Source organism: Rhinopithecus bieti, unplaced genomic scaffold (genome assembly GCF_001698545.2).
Source record: "Rhinopithecus bieti isolate Rb0 unplaced genomic scaffold, ASM169854v2 scaffold_56979, whole genome shotgun sequence".
NCBI lineage: Eukaryota > Metazoa > Chordata > Mammalia > Primates > Cercopithecidae > Rhinopithecus > Rhinopithecus bieti.
In genome coordinates, this window is record NW_016822352.1 from 328,966 (window position 1) to 352,012 (window position 23,047).

Genomic DNA, 23,047 nt, shown 5'->3' on the forward strand with positions numbered 1-23,047 from the left:
TCTACCAGTTTCTGTGACATAAATTTTTTTTTCATGGCCCCAATCAAGGTGCCAATGAGTTCTCACTGAATGCAGGGTTGGGAATCAAGGGACAGAGCTGTCTTCACTAATGAGCACCAGCCACCTGTGGCACATCCCACTGAGAGTTCACGCATCTACCTACAGTCCTTTCTAATTCAGAGGCAATGATTACTTCTATTTCAGTGTTATGGCACAGGTCAAATGAAATTCTGAGACTGTTATCCTAGCATATCCACAAAAGACAAACATGTTAATATCTGATGTGAGAGATAACACGGCTCACTTAAAAATCTAAGTACAACATAAGAAAAGTGTTACCGGAACTATGCAGTTTCGATGGAAGAATTCTTTTGTTTTGGAGACAGAGTTTCACTATCGTCACCCAGGCTAGAGTGCAATGGCGGGATCTCAGCTCATTGCTACCTCCTGATCCTGGGTTCAAGCAATTCTCCCGCCTCTGCCTCCCAAGTAACTGGACTACAGGTGTGTGCCACCATGCCCAGCTAACTTTTCTATTTTTACTAGACACAGAGTTTCAGCATGTTAGTCAGGCTGATCTTGAACTCCTGACCTCAGGTGATTCGCCCCCTTGGCATCCCAAAGTGTTGGGATTACAGGCGTGAGCCACCGCGCCCAGTTGATGGAATAATTCTTAAACGACTTGTCCTATTTTCTGCTGGTCCAGACACTCCTTGACTTGGGGCAGCATAGCGCCAATTTCTGCCTCCATCTTCTCAGTGCCTACGTCTACCTGGGTACCTCTGTTTTCACATCCATTCTTCTCTGTGTGTCTCTTCTCTTCTTCAGATTATGACACCAGTCAGATCAGAGTAGGACCCATCCTAATTCGTTATGATCCCTTGATCATACCTTAAATGCATTTGCAAAGACTCTGTTTCCAACTATGTTCACATTTGTAGCTAATGGGTCTCAGAATTTTAACATCTATATTAGGGGAACAAGTGAATTTATATTTTAAAAAATGCATAGAAATACATTTAACCAAATACAAAAATTAGGTGGGCGTGGTGGTGGCACGTGCCTGTAATCCCAGCTACTTGGGAGGTTGAGGCAGGAGAATTGCTTGAACCTGGGAAGGGGAGGTTGCCGTGATCTGAGATCCTGCCATTGCACTCCAGCCTGGGCAACAGAGTGAGACTCAGTCTCAAAAAAAAAGAAAAAGAAAAAGAAGAAAAAGAAAAGAAATGAAATACATCTAACCAAAGAGATGCAATACATATACACTGACAATTTTAAAATACTGCTCAAAGAAATAACGAAAGATGTAAATGAGGAAAAAGTCATCCCAGCATCACAAATCAAAAGGCTTTAGGTTAGTTCTGTCCCTCTAGAGACCCTTGACTAACGCACTTACCCCTTTTTTGTGTTAGGGGGCCTCTCACTCACTCGCTTCTCTTGTTAGGAGGCTCCCCTGACTCTGGGCTTTTCACCTCTGTGCTTCCCATGTCCCTGTGCTTCTCTGGTGAGCCCCAGGGTGCTCTCTGAGAAGATCCACTTGGCGTTTCGGTATTTACTCACCATTTTCATTCCTCTTAAGGAGAGAGGCACACGCCCGCCCTTCCCATTCACCCAAATTGAGCCTGATCTCCTGGTCATTTTTTCCACCACTTTTTACTTTTGGGAAATTCAGTCCCAACATGCTTGTCATTCATTCAAGAATAATTTTCATTTTCTCCTGTAGTTTTAAAATTACTTTGTATTTATTCTAGATATCTTTCATTCTACCATGGTCAAGACATTAATTTTATTTATAAATTTGTGCGCATTAAGCTCATGTTCTTTGTTCATTTCTTTTTTTTTTTTTTGAGACGGAGTCTCGCTCTGTCGCCCGGGCTGGAGTGCAGTGGCCGGATCTCAGCTCACTGCGAGCTCCGCCTCCCGGGTTCACGCCATTCTCCTGCCTCAGCCTCCCGAGTAGCTGGGACTACAGGCGCCCGCCACCTCGCCCGGCTAGTTTTTTGTATTTTTTAGTAGAGACGGGTTTCACCGTGTTAGCCAGGATGGTCTCGATCTCCTGACCTCGTGATCCGCCCGTCTCGGCCTCCCAAAGTGCTGGGATTACAGGCTTGAGCCACCGCGCCCGGCCTCTTTGTTCATTTCTGTAAAAACATCAACTGTTTTCTTTGCAAGTTTTACTAATATACTCCTTCTTTCATTCTGAAAGTGTGATCCATAGGGAGATAACCCTTCTCATTCTGTTTCTTGTGTGCATTAATTATGTTTTCTATTTTTTCATTTCTAAAGTCGCTCTGATGACTTCTGAAAATTTTAATAAATATTCTACACCAATATAATATTTATCATTTCAGCTGTGTCTTGTTCTGGATGAAATTATTTCTAAATGTGTTAATATAATTTACTATTTTTCACCTCAAAATATCTTTGTAATTCATTTCTATAATTACCTGTCTTTTCTCTAGTAGACTGTTTGACTTTTATTCCTCTTGGGTGATTTTCTCTTACACAATTGATCTTCTATTCAGGTTTTCTCCCAGGACTGACTCAGCAATGAAAATTGATGGGGGGCACTGTTGTGGCCGCTCATGTCCTGCGGTGTCCACACTCCCAAGCTTAGAATCAGCTCCGTGTTGTGCCCAGTACGTCAGGGCCCATGTGAGCCTCACACACATGTATGAGAGATGCCCGGTCCAGCAATGATAAAGCGAGTCTGTGTCCTGCCCACCCGGGAAAGTGGCTTAGTGCTGAGTGTGGCCCGGGTTACTGACGGGAGCTATCCCAGCGTCTGTCCACAAACACAGAAGAGGGGGAGCCATTCTCTCTAGGGTCCGACGGTCTCCTCCACTTCTTCCTTTGTTCTGACAGAGAGACAAAGTGCCATGACTGCTCTGTGGGTTGGACAGGTGCATGTTTCCACCTGCAGGCGTGAACCCAAGCTGAGGTCCTGAGCATTCCCAGGTACCGATAAAGCACTTTAGGTTTTTTCTAGAAAACTTTGAAAAATTAACCCTTTTGCTAAAGAGGTAGAAACAAGCCATCCCCGAACCAAATTCCTGAAACTCTCAGGTTAAACTATGTAACCCACTCCCTTCACTGCAGACACCCAATAGGAAATTCACATGTGCAAGGATGAGATGACTTTGGTCAAACTCTGACCCCACAGGGCCAGGAAGACCTGAAGGAGAGGAGGCTTATGCTTCCAGGTCTGAGATAAGAACTGTTTCTAAGGACTTTTTAAAAACCCTACAAGAAACTCTTCCATGTCCTTCACTCATCTCCTGCTTTGACAAGGTTTGTCACTAAATATTCTTTAGGACGTCAGGAATTCGGATAAGATGCTCTTAAGAGAACACTTGCCCAGTAACAGCATCTCCCTCAATGGACCAACAGCAACTCTGGCTTTGAACCTCTGGAACCAGGGAACTCTGTTTCTAAGCAGCTCTGTCAGTTGCTTTGGTACATCAGGTTTTGGTGCATGTAGGGAATGCTGAAACGAATTCCCTGAGTATCCCAAGAAAGAACTCTACTGAGACATATTCTCTAGGGGTTTATTTTTGTTTTTGTTTTAGGTTAAAGTCTTGGATAGAACACCCAGTGTCTCCTTGTCCATCTGAAGAACGTGCTGCTATGTGGAAGCACATCCTTGAGGTCCGCAAGGAGACACTGGGCAAGGAGACAAGGACTCCCCACAGTACGGAAGTCCCCCTAATAAATGCTCTATGCACACCCTGGTGTTCAGTGCTTCTTTCTTTGAAATCCCAGCAGCTCTATCACTGGACGGTTGGGTGCACTCCTTTGATGGAACTCCTCTGGGCTGCTTGGGGTCCACTCGAGCCTCACGTGTGGCTGGAAGACGCAGCCTCCCACGTTGGTCTGGAGCCCTGAGTCCCTCACTGTTATTACAGATCCCGAGGCTCCTCTCCCAGCTCCTCTCGGTGGCGGAAACCTCCACCGTAATGAGCCCTTGATGGTCCCGGGACCCTGTGGCATCTCACCTCTGGCCTCTGTTCTTTCTTGCGGATCCGTCTACACTCGGGGCTTCCACGTGTCTTCTTCTGCTCGTGACATTGATGCTCTGCGTATTTCAGAAATGCCTGATGGACGTTTCTCCATTAGGGTCAGATGTGACGTCTTAAGTGGAGACATCAATCACCTTCATAGACTGTGGAGTCCAACACCAAGATCCTCTCACGGCCCAAACACCTCAGGTCTTACCCTGGTCTGGAAATCAGGCAGAAATGAGCCCCTCCCAATGTCCAGGCACCACTGACCCCACAACCACGGTGACGAGTGGGATTCATGACAACAGTCTGCAAAGGAAGGAGCTGAGGCTCAGAGACGGGACACTACAAACCAAGGTCACGTAGGCAGCGGATGACAACCAGTCATCAAATACGTATCAGCTCCCTCCTCAACTCCTCAAATCAAAGCACAAACGTAAGTCATTGCTCCCAAAATGTCGACCAGGAATCGAGGTGCAGAGGGACGGCCAAGGACGCAAGAGGCACCGAGGAGGCAGGAAAGACTCAGAAGTTTGTTCCCAGTGGGGTGGGGGTGGACACTGCAGCAAAATATTTTAAAAAGGAGAAGTTGAGAAGGAGACTATTTGGTTGAAAAAAAACCCACAATCCTGTGCCAAGAGAGAAGTCAACTGTTCTTCCCCTATTTCCCTGCATTTCTCCCCTGTGCTCACCGCCACACGCAGCTCAGCCTGGACTGCCCAGTCAGGTGTCACGTGCGTCTCTACTGATCTGATTCGGCCTGCAGCAAGGACCTGTGTGTCTTCCCCGAAGCATCTCCAGGGCTGAAGAGATGACTGCCATGGTAAGGACCCCACAACATCGTGCTGATGGAAAGGCTGAAGGAGGGAGGGAGACCTTGTGGGAGACTGTGAGAAGGAAGGAAAAGCCTTGGCTCACCCTGATCAGGAAGGGCACATACAGGAAGGCACCGGTTCTATTTGTTGCTATCTCACAGGCCTTAGTGAAATGAGGACAAACCAGAGAGACAGTGGCTGGGGGTCAGGAAACACCCCATTTCTGTCTGAAATGTCTGCAGAGGGCCTGGTGCCTGCCCCCACCTCAGCTCTAAAGGAATGAGAGCCAGGCTCCTGGGGAGGGCAGTTCCGCTTCCTGTGTGGCAGCAGATGACAAAATCCCTTGACAAGAAGGGCCCAGCCTCTGAGTGTCCACACCCTGTGTGTCTCTGTCCTGCCAGCACCGAGGGCTCATCCATCCGCAGAGCAGGGCAGTGGGAGGAGATGCCATGACCCCCATACTCATGCTCCTGGTCTGTCTCGGTGAGATTTGAAGAGGGAGGGGAGATTCTAACCTAGGAGGGACCTCACCCCACAGCCAAACTCTGGTCCATAAGGAGACCCCAGGGGCTCACAAAGATCCCAGGGAGGGGAGGATCTGCTCAGGTTTCAGGGGCAAATCTCTCACAGGGAACTCTCTTCCAGGGCTGAGTCTGGGCCCCAGGACCCACGTGCAGGCAGGTGAGTCTGTCCCCGGCTGTTCCAGTTCCCTCCTTCTCGCTGGGGACAAGGGGCCACCTCTGTGCAGTTGGGGATGGGGAATAGCCGTTCTGGGCTGACTGATGGGGGCATCTGGAGGGTCCTGCCATCAAGAGCTGAGATCTGTTGGGTGGGAAATGACTTAGAATCCGATCTCTGATTTCCTTCCAGGGACCCTTCCCAAGCCCACTCTCTGGGCTGAGGCGGGGTCTATGATCAGCCAGGGGAGTCCTGTGACCCTCAGGTGTCAGGGAAGCCTTCAGGCTCAGGAGTATCGTCTATACAGGGAAAAAAACCCAGCATCCTGGGTTAGATGGATACAACAAGAGCTTGTGAAGAAGGGCTATTTCCCCATTGCATCCATCACCTGGGAGCACGCAGGGCGGTATCGCTGTTGGTATTACAGCCACACTCACTCATCAGAGCACAGCGACCCCCTGGAGCTGGTGGTGACAGGTGAGGGGACACTCAGGGGTCCCAGCCCCAGGCTCTGTCCTCAGGAAGGGGGTCGGCTCTCGGGGCGTCTCCCTCTCACAGCCCAGCCCTGGGGATGATGTGGGAGGTGTGAGTCCCATTTAACATGGTACCTCCTTCTCTCTTAGGAGCCTATAGCAAACCCACCCTCTCAGCCCTGCTCAGCCCTGTGGTGACGTCAGGAAGAAGAGTGACCCTCCAGTGTGTCTCACAGGTGGCACATGACAGCTTCTTTTTGTGTAAGGAAGGAGAAGATGAACACCCCCAATGCCTGAACTCTCAGCCCCGTACCCGTGGGTCATTCCAGGCCGTCTTCTCCGTGGGCCCTGTGAGCCCGAGTCGCAGGTGGTCGTACCGGTGCTATGGTTATGACTCACGCGCTCCCTATGTGTGGTCTTTACCCAGTGATCTCCTGGAGCTCCTGGTCCCAGGTGAGAAATTCACAGCATTGCCTGGAGCTCCCTGAGTCTACGGGCAGGTGGGGAGGAGCCGCATCTCAGGGCAGCTCCAGGTGGGATGATGTTGGGGAGAGGGCTCAGGGCTCCTGGGGTCAGAGACACAGGAAGATCAGCAGTGGTGAGGCCCAGGGGGAGAGGGAGGGTTTGTGGGGAAGCCTGAGGGTCGCTCCTGGAAATCGTGACCACCTTTTCCCAGGTGTTTCTAAGAAGCCATCACTCTCAGTGCAGCCAGGTCCTGTCATGGCCCTTGGGGAGAGTCTGACCCTCCAGTGTGGCTCTGATGCTGGCTACGACAGATTCGCTCTGTACAAGGAGGGGGTACATGACTTCCTCCAGCGCCCTGGCCGGCAGCCTCAGGCTGGGCTCTCTCAGGCCAACTTCACCCTGGGCCCTGTGAGGGGCTCCCATGGGGGCCAGTACAGATGCTCTGGTGCACACAACCTCTCTTCCGAGTGGTCGGCCCCAGTGACCCCCTGGACATCCTGATCGCAGGTGAGGAGACCAGCGGGTTCAGTCAGGGACCCAGGCTCCGCACAGGCCCTGCCGGGGGAGCCCAGGTGGTGATGACCGGGATGAGGGATGGGGGCCACAAGGAAGGGAGAGACAGACAGAGACAGGGGATGGGCAGGGAGGGGAGACTCAGAGAAAACAGAGACAGAGAGACTGAGGGTCCTAGAGAGAGGCCTGAAGAGGTATCAGCTCAAAGCAAGGTAGGGCAGCCCCTCCCCCATCCTTCTTCTCTCCAGGACAGATCCGTGCCAGACCCTTCCTCTCAGTGCAGCCGGGCCCCACAGTGGCCTCAGGAGAGAAAATGACCCTGCTGTGTCAGTCACAGGGATGGATGCACACTTTCCTTCTGACCAAGGAGGGAGCAGCCCATCCCCCCCTGCATCTGAAATCAAAGTACCAATCTCATAAGTACCAGGCTGAATTCCCCATGGGTCCTGTGACCTCAGCCCACGTGGGGACCTACAGGTGCTACGGCTCACTCAGCTTCAACCCCTACCTGCTGACTCACCCCAGTAACCCCCTGGAACTCGTGGTATCAGGTGAGGGCCCTGACCCTGTCCTCTCTGAGCTCAAAGGCTCAGCTCAAGCCCTGCCCCCAGGAGAGCTCTGGACACTAAGAAAAGAGGGGAGTTGGCCTGGAATCCCAGCACTTTGGGAGGCCGAGGCAGGCGGATCACGAGGTCAGGAGATCGAGACCATCCTGGCTAACATGGTGAAACCCCGTCTCCACTGAAAAACAGAAAAAATTAGCTGGGCGTGGTGGGGGCGCCTGTAGTCCCAGGTACTGGGGAGGCTGAGGCAGGAGAATGGCGTGAACCCGGGAGGTGGAGGTTGCAGTGAGCCGACATCACACCACTGCACTCCAGCCTGGGCGACAGAGCGAGACTCCGTCTCAAATAAAAAGAAAACAAAAGAAAAGAGGGGAGTGAATGGGGAGGGTCTGCAGGGGAGGGTCCAGTCCATGAGAGGGTGGAAATAGACTGGGGCCTCCCACCCCTGGCTCCAACCCCTGGACTCTCAGTAGGGTAAAGAGCAGGGAGGGCTGGGAGGAGACGGGGTGAACCTCAGAGGAGATGAGATTAGACCGACGGTGGAAGACGGAGGCCCCACCCGCTCCCCTCTTGATGTCTGCACCTCAGAATCAGAGCCTCTGGGGGTCCCAACCTCTAAGTCCTGACTCCCTGGGTGACAAAAACACCATCACTCCCAGTTCAAGAGAAGTGTTTAGACTCGTTTCAATGGTACCTTCAATATTCATGGTGTGATTTCCAGGGCAGCAGAGGGCAGGGTGGACAGTAAGGGTGTGGTCCGCGTGGCTTCCTGAGGCTCCAGGGATGGGGCAGGTGTTCCCTCCATGGTGGTCAGAGGGGAGGGAGGTGTCTGAGGTTCAACAGTGACGAGTGGAGCAGCGGGGACTTTCCCCCTCCAGGAGCAGGATTCCCAGGAGCCATCACCTCTGGTTGAGACTCTCCACTGTCTCATGTACAAAACAAAATCTCTCCAATTTTCTACCAAAAGCAACACCTGACACAGCTCTGCAGGAGCCCACACCCCGACCTTGTCCTGCGGGATGTGTGATGAGTAGAGGAAGGAGAACAGGTCGGGTCAGCAGGAGGGGCCGTGCACCTGCTCTAAGTCAGGCTGGACCCAGGGAAGATGCTGGGACTGATGGAGGAGGAACAGAGGCGGGCAAGTTGGAGATAAGACAGATGGACGGTCCTTTGGCAGCTCTCGTTTCTTATTTCCGAGAGCCCCTGAGGATGAGCCCCTCACCCACACCTGTGGGGTCCCTGGGCCATCTCAAGACAGGAGAGGAGGCCTTGGTGGGATCTGACTGTGATGAGGGTGGAGTCCACCCCAGAGTAGAAATGAGTGAGTGACACACAACACATGCTGTCAATAATTCCCTAACTTGCCAGGGAGCAGGTGCACGGTCCCTCCTTAGTCTCAGGAGTGCCCTGAGCCTGAGCCCACCAGGTGAGCACAGCAGGAGTCATGTGAGCGGCACCCACAGCTGGGGTGCTTCTCTCTAAAGGAGCACGTTTAGGGTGGACTCCAGCCTCATCACAGTCAGATCCCACCGAGGCTCCGTGCTCAGGGCACCTTGAGACTAAGGAGGGACCGTGCACCTGCTCCCTGCACGAGTTAGGGAATTAGTCACAGAGCGTGTCGTGTGTCACTCATTTCTACTCTGTGTTTTCTATACGCCTTTGTCCATTGTTGCCCTCTCCTTTACTAAAACTTTTAAAGCAATACTTCAATATATAAATGTATATTTTTTATTTCAGTTATATGAACCTATTCTTTAAAAATATTTAATTCTACTTTGCCTTTCATTGGGTCTTGATTTAATTTATATATTCAATGTACACATCCATTCTTCATTAACCTCAAGTCTTCCTCCCGTACATATTAAAAATTGAGGTCTCCTTAATGAACTTCAGAAGTGTTTGGATGTTTCAAAGCACAGTGGCCCGAGGGAAACTGACCGGGCGGTTCGCTGTGGCTCGTGAAACCCGCGGGAGGTCAGCGGGGGCTGCAGTGCAGCTCAACCCTGGGCCTGAGTGGGTTCATGCCTAATCTTGTCCAGTCACTGGATGATTCTAACATCTAACTAAACGTTTTTTATATGAAAAAGTGCTTTAAATTAATTGTTAATTTAGATTTAAATTAGAAGGGGGCACTTTGGTAGTGAGTTAATATGAAATACAATGAATATACCCAAACCAGTAGCTTTCTCATGGGTACTTATCTCTTGTTTTAAAAAATGTAAAGAATCAAATACTTCACTTATACGTTGTGAAAGGTGTTGAATAATTCTTTAAATTAGAATGAATATATATTTTTTAAATTTTTTTTGAGATGGAGTTTTGCTCTTGTTGTCCAGCCTGGAGTGCGGTGTTGCGATCTCAGCTCACTGCAACCTCCACCTTCCGGTTTCAAGCACTTCTCCTGCCTCAACCTCCCAAGTAGCTGGGATTACAGGCGCCCACCACCACACCTAGCTAATTTTTGTATTTTTAGTAGAGACGGGGTTTCACCATGTTGGCCAGGCTGGTCTTGAACTCCTGACCTTGTGATCCACCAGCCTCAGCCTCCCAAAATGCTGGGATTACAGGCGTGAGCCACCACGCCTGGCCTGAATTTATTTTTTTATATGTCTACCCAGGACACCCACCTCTCCTTGACAGGGAGGTTATGTAAGTTATATGTCACCTTATACAGAATTTGTTATATAAGTTACATCTGAATATGTCTCTTCTCCTCTGTTTTGATTCTCAGGAGCAGCTGAGACCTTCAGCCCACCACAAACCGAGTCCGACTCCAAGGCCGGTGAGTGAGGAGATGCTCGTGGTGAGGACGCTGGTCACAGAGGGTCAGGTCCTGTCAAGGGGAGCTGGGTGTCCTGGGTGGACATTTTTAAAAATTACATCCATTCTAATGTAAAGAATTCTTCACCACCTTTAACAATTTATAAGTGAAGCATTTCTTTCCTTTATATTTTTTAAAGAAGAGACAACTCTCCCTGAGAAAGCTACTTGAGTATATTCACTGTATTTCATACCAACTCACTACTAAAGCGTCCCATGCTAATTGATTTTCCACGGATCTCCTCTAATTTACTAATGCAACGTGTGTAAACCATGAGACAATGGGAAATTTTACTCCTTTATTTCTTTTTTTTTTTTTTTTTTTTTTTGAGATGGAGTCTCGCTCTGTCACTCAGGCTGGAGTGCTGTGGCCGGATCTCAGCTCACTGCAAGCTCCGCCTCCCGGGTTCCCACCATTCTCCTGCCTCAGCCTCCCGAGTAGCTGGGACTACAGGCGCCGCCACCTCGCCCGGCTAGTTTTTTGTATTTTTTAGTAGAGACGGGGTTTCACCGTGTGAGCCAGGATGGTCTCGATCTCCTGACCTCGTGATCCGCCCGTCTCGGCCTCCCAAAGTGCTGGGATGACAGGCTTGAGCCACCACGCCCGGCACTTCTTTATTTCTAAATTATGTGCCAACACTTCTCGCTTCAAATGCCCACATGTATGTCACGACATCTTAAATACAGAGCTGAAGTTTTACATATATACATATTTCCATGGGGTTAGGTAAGATACATTTGAATATGGAAGTATATCCAAATTCATTTGATGTCTGTTCACACCTATGCTTAATACATTTGAAGGGATAGGTGTTTACATGTTTGTTCCTGGTCTAGACTCACCTAGATTCACACTTCATAAAAACAAATACTGATTCATGAACGTTGAGTGACACCACCATTTGGCGTACATCTATTTGTAGGTGTGTGAATGTGGTCACCTGCGTCGCATTCTAGGTGTTCCTGCCTATATGAGGAATTAGTTAACTAGAGATTAAATGGAAGATGAAACCCCAGCTGAACTGGCTGAGGCCGTGTGAAGAAGAAGCACCCCCAGACTTTCCCCCCTCTGTGCTTCTGACACTGGGGAGCCCTTGCGGACCAACCTCTCATGCGTGGAGCCTGGGTCCTCAGCTGGTGAATAAGTGAAACTCTCCTCTCCGGGGGAATTGGCTTGTGTGCTCCTGTGTCCCTGCCTGCACAGACAGTGCACAGGGCTCAGTGACTTCTGTATTACCTTTCAGATTCTGAGCTCCCAGAGTGCGGGAAAATGCCCTCTCCAAATGCCTCAGGAGCAACGTTTGGATTTGTAGGACACAGGAAGTCTGAAATAATTCAATAAGGAGACTGAAGGAAATGCTGCTGTAGCGGAGGAAGGGTTTATTGAGGAACTCACTAGAACTCATGTCAGGAGACATAGGGGAAGATAAGCATGAAGAGCCCGGGGGAGAGGCTGACTCAGGGCTCTTCCCCTCTGTTTTCATTCTCAGGAGCAGCTGACACCCTCGGTCCATCACAAAACAATTCAGACCCCAAGACTGGTGAGTGAGGAGATGCTCTCATTTACGGGGCTGGGCACAAGGGTTGGGTCCTGTCAAGGGTAAGGATGTGCTCTGGGTGGACATCCAGAGGTCCTGGGTGATGTTGATCTGTCCCGACCTCTGTGACCGCCTTGTCCACTATCTCCAGCCTCACACTCCCAGGATTACACACTAGAGAATCTCATCCGCATGGGCATGGCTGGCTTAATCCTGGTGGTCCTTGGGATTCTGCTGTTTGATCCTCAGCACAGCCAGAGAAGCCTCCAAGATGCAGCCAGGAGGTGAACAGGAGAGAGAAGAATGCACCCTTCAGAGTGTCGGGGCCTTAGGAACAGATCTGATGATCCCAGGAAGTTCCAGGAGACAATTTAGGGCCAATGCTATCTGGACTGTCTGCCGATCGTTTCCAGAAGGAGGAATCAGTGTTGGATTGCAGAGACATTTTCCAGGGTGATCCATGGAGGACTATTAGCATGTGATACCTTTCCTCTCTATTAATGTTGACTTCCCTTGGTTGGATCCCCTTCTTTTCCCACCCCCAGACATGAGGCTACATCCCACATGGCAGTGTTGGGTCCACACCTCTGCACACCTGCGTGCTCTGGTCCATGATGCGTAACACAGTCTTCTTTATTCCTCATTGCCACACTCCCTGGTGTGCTTTACTGAGCCTCCATCTCTTCAGTTCAGAGTTCCAAACATGCTTCAGTAACTAAATCAATGGGGAAATATCGGATTTCCACCAGGAAAAGATAAATCCACCCTGATGCCCTGACACCCTCTCTGAAACCTGTGAGCCCTTCCCTCCTTCTCAGATGCTACCTGTTTAGCTTTGCCTCAGATCATTGTGTAACCATCACTGCCATCCTGTTCCACACATTGTCATCACCCTACACCCAGTCAGCAGCCACTCCCCATTCCTTCTTCCCTCCAGCACCTGCTAACCACGAGTGTGCTTTCTGTCTCTATGGACTTGCCTATTCTTGCTGAAAACATTTCAATCTGCCTATGATCTGTGAGCTCCTCACTTCGAGACTTCCGGCCTTTCCAGGCAGAACCAAAGTACACCTTGTCAAAAGCAATGACAGCCATTTGCAGTGTGTCGGTGATCCACGACAGGAAATCACAGAAGTAGGATAGAAATCCAGCTGCAGACAAGACCTCAGGTCAATGAATCTTGTCAAGCAGTTGAACTGTTTCTTTCTACCCACCTAGGACAGTCAGACAGAAGTATGCAAAATGACTGGGGCTGATTCTTTTCTGAATTGTCTCAAAACAGCAAGAGGACTTGAGTCCTAGCATTAAAGAGTTCAACATGTCTAGGTCAAAGACCACTGTTGTGTTGGAAGGATGTAAAACCCTGATGCATAGAATAGAATGTCTGGAGGGAGGATCCTGAGAAACACAAGGGACCAAATACTCTTGAACTTTCTAGGACAAAGGGAGCAGCCATTTGCCATCTACCGTGTAAAATAAAGAAATCTTATCATTCACCCTCTACTGTCTAGAATAAAGAAATCTTATCATTTGCCAACTACCCTCTAGAACAAAGAAATCTCTCCCCTCCCCAACAGCACGTGGGTGCACATGCATCTCGCCATGCCATAGCTGCTGGTGTGAGTTCACCCACTCACCAATGACCCCGAGCACTGGGACTGCTGTCAGAGCATTCGTGGGTGCAGAGATTGCCTGTCCAGTGCCCACCAGCTCTCTGACCTCCCACGCCAACACTGCCACTGGTGTGCACACACACAGGGAGACCAGAGGATCCGCCCCCACTGCAAGCAGCAGCTGCCACCAGCGTGGAAGCGCACACAGAGGGTGTACACAATCCTGTGAGGCCAGAGCCCCACCACCGTGCTAACACCACTACCAGTGCAAATGCTCATACAAACACCTGCTGGGCTCCTGCCCACCCCACCCAGCCTTGCTGACACCACTGCATTGAACACCGACGCGGAGGCCAGCACCCCTGCACCCACCAGCAACCCACTGCAGCCAACAAATGTGTACGTCCCGGAGGAAAAGACATCATCACATCAGAAACACACTTGCATACATATGTTTATTGTAGCAAAATTCATAATTGCAAAGATGTGGAATCGACCTAAGTGCCCATCAGCCGATGAGTGAATGTGGTACACACACACAAGAAAATAGTATTCAGCCATTGAAGAAAATGAAATAATGTCTTTTGCAGCAACCTGGATGAAGCGGGGAGCCATGACACTAAGTGAACTAACTCAGCAATGGAAAACCAAATACCGTGTGTGCTCACTTATAAATGGGAGCTAAGTTGTCGGTAATCAAAGACATATAAAGGGGTATAATGAACATTGGAGACCCAGAAGGGAGAGAGGGGGTGGAGAGTGAGTAATAAAATACTACGTACCAAATACAATGTACACTACTTGGGTGACGGGTGCCCTAAAACCTCAGGCTTCACCACTGTACAATTCATGCATACAACTAAAAACCACTTGTACCCCAAAAGCTATTGAAATAAAATACATTTTTTAGAAAAAACTATAATACAAGGCTACAGGAACCAAAACATTATGGTACTGGTACAAAAACAGACGCATAGATCAATGAAACAGAATAAAGCCACACACCTACCATCATCATCTGATATTAAACAAAGCCAACAAAAACAGGCAATGGGGAAAAGACTCCCTATTTAAAAAATAATCCTGTGATAACTGGCTAGCCATATGCAAAAGAATGAAACTGGACAGACCCCTACATATCACCATATACAAAAATTAAAGCAAGACAGATTAAATATATATATATATTTTTTTCTTTCTTTTTTTTTTGAGATGGAGGTTCGCTCTGTCACCCAGGCTGGAGTGCAGTGGCACGATCTCGGCTCACTGTAAACTCCGCCTCCCAGGTTCCTGCCATTCTCCTGCCTCAGTCTCCCGAGTAGCTGGGACTACAGGCGCCCGCCACCACACCCGGCTAATTTTTTTTTGTATTTTTAGTAGAGACGGGGTTTCACCGTGTTAGTCAGGATGGTCTCGAGCTCTTGACCTTGTGATCCGCCCCCTCCGGCCTCCCAAAGTGCTGGGATTACAGGCGTGAGCCACCGAGCCCAGCCCAGATTAAATATTTTAATGTAAGATCTCAACCTGTAAGAATCCTAGAAGAAAACATGGTGGAAACCCCATCTCTACGAAAAATACAAAAAAGAAAAAAAAAACAGCCTGGTGTGGCGACAGGCACCTGTAATCCCAGCTACTTGGGAGGCTGAGGCAGGAGAACTGCTTGAACCTGGGGGGCAAAGGTTGCAGTGAGCCGAGATTGCGCCACTGCACTGCAGCCTTGGCAGCAGAGCCAGACTCCGTCTCAAAAAATAAATAAATAAATAAATAAATAAATAGGAAACATCTTCCTTGATACAGGCAAAGTGTTCACAGCTAAGTCCTCAAAAGCAATTAAACAAAAACAAAAATTCATGAGTGGGACGTCATTAACTTACAGAGCCAGCGAAGGTCTAATACTCAAAATCTGCAAACAACTTCCACAAATCAGCAAGCACAAAACAAACAGCCCCGTTAAAAAGTGGGCAAAGGACGTGAACAGACACTTTTCCAGAGAAGACACACATATGTCCAAAAAGCATATGAAAAAATCTTCAATATGACTCATCCTTAGGGAGATGCAAATTAAAACCACAAGGAGATACCCACACCACTCAGAACAGCTATTGGTAAAAAGTCAAAAAATAACAGATGCTGGTAAGGCTGCAAAGAAAATGGAACAAGTGTTGGTGAGAACGTAAATTAGTTCAGCCACTGTGGACAGCAGTTGGGAGATTTCTCAAAGAACTAAGAGGTGAACTACCATTCGGCCTAGCAAACCCATTGGTAGGTATATGCCCAAAGGAAAATAAATTATTCTACCAAAAAGATAGATGCACCTATATGTTCATTGCAGCACCATTCACAATAACAAAGACGTGGAATAAACCCAGGTGTCCACTAACAATGGATTAGATAGGTGCACCGTAGAATACTACACAGCAATCAAAAAGGAAATCATGCCCTTTGCAGCAGCATGGATGGAGCTAGAGGTCATTAGCCTAAGTGATGTAATGTGGAAACAGAAAGTCAAACATAGAACTTTGTCACTCATAAACAGGAGCTAAACATTGGGCACACGTGTGCGTAGATAAGTGTCCGTTCATGTCCTTTGCACACTTTTTAACAGCGCTGTTTGTTGCTTGCTGATTTGTGTAAGTTGCTTCTAGATTCTGAATATTAGGCCTTCACTGGATCTGCAGGTTAATGACGTCCCACTCATCAATTTTTGTTTGTGTTTAATTGCTTTCGAAGACTTAGCTGTAAACACTTTGCCAATGCTTGTAACAACAGGATGTTTCCTGTGATTTTTTTTTCCTTTGAGACAGTCTGGCTCTGGCACTGGAGACACGTAGAGTGGGGAGAGAGGGAGGAGGGCAAGGGCTGAAAAACTGTTGGGTTGGGTGTTGGGTGCTGTGCTCACTACCTGCGTTTGGGTAGTGGGTCTGTTGGGTGCTATGCTCACTACCTGCGTTTACGGCTTCATTTGTTCTCCAAACCTCAGCATCACGTAATATACCTTTCTAACAAACTTGCGTTATGTGCCCCCACATTCTAAAATAAACGTTGAAAATAATAATAATAATAATATGGAACTAAAAATTAATAGGCATGCATCTTAGCAATATAAACTCAAGTACAAAATGGAAGAGGCCCGAGTGTTAGAGATTTTGAAATTTAAAACAACTATAAATGTGATTGTATATATGGGTGTGTAGGAACAACTGGGCTTTATCTGTAAGAACTACTGGTGGAAAGTGGAGACTCCTTACTGGCCTGAGAGGAAAGAGACAGCCCTGAGTCTTGGTGTCTGAAGAGAAAAAGTATGTGTTTCTGTTCCATTCTTGGTCCGAAAAAGGTGTTATAAAGAAGAATCTTGGTTCCCTGTCTCTTTTCTTAGGCCAGATAATTGTAATAGTAACTATACATGTGTATATATGTGTGTATATATGTATATATTTGTCTTTATAAAAGCTCACATCTCCCAAGTATCACACAAAACCCTTTTTGTCTTTTTTTCCCCCACACCCATGGAGAAGTACAAACAGGATGTGATACTCTAATATCACTCAGTTTTCTAAAATAAGTAGGTTGCAATTTCCCATAAAGTGAAACTATTCCTAGTTCACACTGAGAAAGTACCAGATTAAGTTTCTCGTAGGACCAACAATTGTCTGAATCAAGGGAAATTATAAACCATCTGGTCTTATATTTTTCTCTAGCTACCTGTGATGATCTGTAAGAGTTTGGGGTTGCAGGTAAAAACATATATCACTCAGGAGGGCGCGGTGGCTCACGCCTGTAATCCCAGCAGTTTGGGAGGCAGAGGCCAGCAGATTACATAAAGTCTGGAGTCCGAGACCAGCCTGGCCAACATGGTGAAATCCCATTTCTACTAAAAATACAAAAATTAGCTGGGCATGATGGCAAGCATCTGTAACCCCAGCTACTCGGGAGGCTGAGGCAGGACAATCGCTTGGACCTGGGAGGCAGGAGGTTGTAGTGAGGCAAGACTGCCCCACTGCACTCTCAGCCTGGGTGACAGTGTGAGACTCTGTCTCAAAAAAAAAAAAAAAAAAAAAAAAAAAGTATGTCACTCAAACTGACACCTTCATGGATCTTAGAACCTTAGTCATGTTCCCATGAGAATTCCATTCATTCCATTCAAGAAGATCTAACTTTCCTAAATATCTATGCATCCAACACAGCAGCACCCAGATTCATAAAAGAAATTTGTAAAGAGCTTCAAAGAGACTTAGACTCCCACGCACAAATAGTGGGAGACTTTAATACCCCACTTACAATATTAGACAGATCCTCAAGACAGAAAATTGACTAAGATAATCAAGACCTGACCACAGCACTGGATCAAATGGGCATGATAGACATCTACAGAACTCTCCACGCCCCCAAACCAGAATTTACATTCTTCTCATCACCACATGGCACATGCTCTAAATTCAGTCACATAATTGGAAGCAAAACACTCCTCAGCAAATTCAGTTTGTGACAACTGAAATCGGCACAAACCACTCTCTGACCACAGCATAATCAAATTAGAAATTGAGACTAAGAAATTCACTCAAAATCATACAATTACGTGGAAATTAAAAAACCTGCTCCTGAATGACATCAGGGTAAATACTGAAATTAAGGCAGGAATCAAGAAGTTATTACAAATGAATGAGAGCAAAGATACAACATACCAGAATCTCCAGGACACAGCTAAGGGAGTGCTAAGAGGAAAATGCCTAGCACTAAATGTCCACATCGCATTAGTTGTGATGACCTAACATCATAACTAAAAGAACTAAAGAATGAAGAGCAAACAAACCCCAAAGCTAGTAGAATACAAGAAAGAACCAAAATCTGAGCTGAAGTGAAGGAGATTGGGACACAAAAAAATCATTCAAAAGATCAACAAATCCAGGAGCTGTTTTTTTTGACAAAATTAATAAAATAGACTGCTAGCTAGACTACTTTTTAAAAAAGAGAAGATTCGAATAAATGCAATCACAAATGACATGGGGAATATTACCATTGATCCCAGAGAAATACAAACAACCATCAGAGAATATAATGAACACCTGTATGCACATAAACTAGAAAATCTAAAAGAAATGGGTAAATTCCCAGACACACGCACCCTCCCAAGACTGAACCAGGAAGAAATTGAATTCTTCAACAGACCAATAATGAGCCTGAAATTGGTTCAACATACACAAATCAATAAACAGATTCATCACATAAACAGAACTAAAACAAAAAAACCCCACATGATTATATCAATGATGCAGAAAAGGCTTCTGATAAAATTTAACATCACTTCTTGTTAAAAACTCTAATTAAACTAGGTATGGAAGGTACATACTTCAAAATAATAAGAGCCATTTATGACAAACCCACAGCCAACATCATGCTGAATGGGCAAAAGCTGGAAGCAATCCACTTGAAAACTGGCACAAGAATGCCCTCTCTCACCACTGCTATTCAACAGTATTAGAAATACTAGGCAGGGCAATCAGGCAAGAGAAAAAAATAAGGTGTATTCAAATAGGAAGAGAGGAAGTCAAACTATCTTTGTCTGCTGATGACATGATCCTATATCTAGAAAACATCATAGTCTCAACCCAAAAGCTTCTTAAGCTGATAAACATCAGCAAAGACTCAAGATACAAAATAAATGTGCAAAAATCACTAGCATTTATATACCAATAACAGTTGAGAGCCAAATCAGGAATGCAATCCCATTTATAGTTTACACACACACACACACACACACACACACACAACCTAGGAATATAGTTAACTAGGAAGGTGAACAATTTTTTGAAGGAGAACTATAAAACACTGCTCAAAAAATTAGAGATGACACAAACAAATGGAAAAACATTCCATGATCATGAATAGGAAGAATAAACATCTTAAAAATGGGCATACTGCTCAGAGCCATTTATAGATTCAGTACTATTTGTATTAAGCTATCATTGAGATTCTTCACAGAACTAGAAAAATCATATGGAACCAAAATTTAAAATTTAAAATTCATATGGAACCCAAAAGAGCCCATATAGTCAAGGCAAGCCTAAACAAAAACAAAAACAGAAAACCAAAGCTGGAGGCATTATGTTACCTGACTTCAAACTATACTACAGGGCTACAGTAATCAAAACAGCATGGTACTGGTACAAAAACAAACACATAGACCAATGGAACAGAATAGAAAACCCAGAAATAGTATCACACACCTACAACTATCTGATCTTTACGAAACCTGTCAAAAACAAGCAATGGGGAAAGGATTCCCTATTCAACAAATGGTGCTGGGATAACTGGCTAGCCATATGGAGACAATTGAAACTGGACTTCTTCCTTACACCATATACAAAAAAATTAACTTTAGATGGATTGATTGATGGATGTAAAACCTAAAACTATAAAAACCTGGAAGACAACCTAGACAATACATTCAGGACAGAGGCACGGGCAAAGATTTTATGACTAAAATGCCAAAAGAAATTGCAACAAAAGCAAAAATTGACAAATGAGATCTAATTAAACTAAAGGGTTTCTGCACTGCAAAAGAAACTGTAAACAGAGTAAACTGACAATCTACAGACTGGGAGAAAGTTTTTGCAAACTATGCATCTAACAAAGGTCTACTCTCCAATATCTTTAAGGAACTTAAACAAATTTACAAGAAGAAAACAAACAACCATTAAAATGTGGGCAAAGGACCTGAACAGACGCTTTTCAAAAGAAGACATACATGCGGTCAACAATCATATAAAAAAAGCTCAACATCACTGATCATGAGAGAAATGCACATCAAAACCACAATGAGATATCTTCTGATGCCTGTCAGAAGGGCTATTATTAAAAAGTCAAGGGACACATGTTCTCAGGACCTCCTGAAGGCTGGTCCCTCATATTTGGCTCAGAATAAATCTCTTTTAATGTATTACAGAGTTTGACTCTTTTTGTCCGCAATAATTTGGTGCCTGAACACGTGAGGTCTCAGATAAGACTCAGGACCCCAAAGGAGTTGTCTCAACCTGGAGCTAAGGTACCAGCAGGGGCCCACTGAAAGCCTCCAGGATTTTGAGCTTCTCTGCTGGAAGTGGTAAGTCCTCCTAAGCCCCGACCTCCCTTTGGTTGACGGCCCTTTATTTATTCTGAGCTACTATTTCTTTTTCTTTCTAGGAAGTTGTTGTTTAAGGATCCTACTTCTAGTTGGCAGAACATTCTAAAGGGTCTTCTCCATTGCTTTTCTCCCCAAATTAATCTCGATTTGGCTTGCCTGTTCACATTTGCATGAGGAACTGAACTGTTGTTTTCATAGGGAAATGAGAGAATGTGTTTCCTCAGCTTAAAAAAGAAAGGGCATTTTGCTCCTGCCAGCCGAAATGTGGGAAGTGATGAGGGGGGCTTGTGGGAGTGTCTGGGGGGGTGGACCCCACCGTGATGTGAGTGGCCTACAGGGAACCCACAGCAAAATTAGTATTAAAAAGGTTTGTCCAGGAAGCACAGATGGGAGTTGGTCACTCCGCATTTTGAGCACTCCTGGAGGTGCTTAGACCTTCGGAGAGAAAAACTGACACACATGAAAGGGAAGAAATGACTCAGTGGTGAGACCCTGTGGAGTCCCACCCACAACCAGCACACTGTGGCCCACTGCACAAACCCCTAGGCCACAACTCACTTCCTCCTTTAACAAAAGGAGAGGAGAGGAGAGGAGAGGACGGGAGGGAAGAGGAGAGAAGAGGGGGAAGAGAAGAGAAAAGAAAAAAGAAAAGAAAAAGTGGGAAACAAATAATCTAAGAATGAGGAGAAAACAAGAAGAATGACCCCCTTGTAGGCACTCCATTGGTTTTATGGTGCCTCTACCTGCTGGAGTTTGTGTAAAACAAAAATATTATGGTCTTTGTGCACATTTACATCAAGGTAAGAGAGCCCTAATGACGGCTTGCAAACTATAGAGTTCCTAAGTTCTCTCTTTCTCTATTTTCTTTTCTGCTTGCTTTACATCTGCTGTTACTTTTCTACTGAGATAAAAACCACTGTCCAGATCCAAATTTGTTTTTGCAAACTGGTAAATTTATAGTAATATTTCATGGCTAGAGCTTTGAAGTAAAAGCTACAGGATGTCTGTGTGTGTGTGGTGTGTGTGTGTGTGTGTGTGTGTGTGTGTGGTGTGTTTAAAAGCCTTTATGATAGATTTCTATAACCTTATGTTTAATTAGCAATGAACCCATTTTAATGTCTAACACACCAGACTTCTTCCTCTGTACTTTGAGATGTAAGTTTTGCTATCTGATTTTTTCTTCTAAAAATTGTTTCCTGTAATATGGAAATTCAGGGATATTTAGCTGATAACTGCCTGGGGTAAGGAAACAGGTTATGAAGAGTTTGAAAGGGTTGGGTGCAGTGGCTCACACCTGTATTCCCAGCACTTTGGGAAGCTGAGGTAAGTGTCAGGAGTTCAAGACCAGCCTGGCCAACATGGTGAATCCCTGTCTCTACTAAAAACGTAAAACTTAGCCAGGCAGTAGTGGCACACTCCTGTAATCCTAGCTACTTGGGAGACCGAGACAGGAGAATCGCTTGAGCGTGGGAGATGGAGGTTGCAGTGAGCTGAGATCATGCCACTGCACTCCAGTCTGGGTGACAGAGTGAGACCTTGCCTCAAAAAAAAAAAAAAAAAAAAGAGTTTGAAAGTTTGAGATAGAAAAAAAAAAGAGGATTTTTGAATCTATAAGATGTACTTCTATCAGCATGCCTAATGCATCCATGTGTCTGTGTGTGGTATACATTATGTTTCACTACTAAAAATATACAAAAGAGCTCTAATTAATTGGCTTAAAGAAAATAAAAGTGCTTAAATCAAATACTTTATCAGAACAAAATGCGTCTTCAAGTTCATCTGACTTAAGTAAAATCTTTAATAAATAAGCTGGCTTTAAAACTATTGGTAAAATAAGATTAGAAATGTCTTAAGAATTGTTAGCATTTTTGTTTGCATTTATTGCACAAGTGGTTTTGGGCTTATCCCTGCAGAATAGTATGAGATTTGCCACAAGGGTTATAAAACTACAAACCTGGCTGGGCACGGTGGCTCATACCTGTAATCCCAGCACTTTGGGAGGCCGAGGTCAGTGGATCACCTGAGGTTGGGAGTTCAAGAGCAGCCTTACACACACAAAACAAAATTATAAACCCAGCCCCAAACAGAATGATCTTTGCTTGTATAATTTTTAATAAAGAAGCCATGTAATATTGTTGGTTATGTGAAAACAGCTAACTATTGAGATACTGGTTAAAAAAATACCCTTATATTTAACCATAAGTTCCCTTACTTAAGTAAACACCTGAAATTCATTAACATTGGTTAACAGGGAATTAACTTGAAGTGATGACTGTCACAGTGTTCATAAATAATCTAAGTAAACTATTAAATAAATTTATCAAGTAAATGCAATGGAATAAATGCTTATAAACAAACTTATCACATAATTTAGAATCTAAAGTTATATTAAATAATAGATATTAATTGACTAGCTGGATAATTTATAATTTAAAATTATAGGAAAAC

At 45.8% G+C, this 23,047-nt stretch overlaps 1 protein-coding gene and 1 long non-coding RNA gene across 2 annotated transcripts in view; both read left to right on the forward strand.

The window, feature by feature from the left end:
- Positions 1–4,698: 4,698 nt before the first annotated feature.
- LOC108521207 (leukocyte immunoglobulin-like receptor subfamily B member 1) overlaps positions 4,699–23,047 on the forward strand; it is a 65,735-nt gene continuing 47,386 nt past the window's right edge. Inside the window, 8 exon segments of the mRNA XM_017860895.1 lie at positions 4,699–4,824; positions 5,218–5,299; positions 5,462–5,497; positions 5,687–5,971; positions 6,118–6,420; positions 6,644–6,904; positions 6,907–6,939; positions 7,194–7,496. Of these exon segments, the coding sequence (XP_017716384.1) occupies positions 4,813–4,824; positions 5,218–5,299; positions 5,462–5,497; positions 5,687–5,971; positions 6,118–6,420; positions 6,644–6,904; positions 6,907–6,939; positions 7,194–7,496 (1,315 nt within the window). The 5' untranslated portion in view covers positions 4,699–4,812.
- LOC108521208 (uncharacterized) overlaps positions 21,219–23,047 on the forward strand; it is an 11,656-nt gene continuing 9,827 nt past the window's right edge. Inside the window, exon 1 of the long non-coding RNA XR_001883138.1 lies at positions 21,219–21,399. This is a non-coding gene — a long non-coding RNA (uncharacterized LOC108521208). The remainder of the gene's footprint in view (positions 21,400–23,047) is intronic.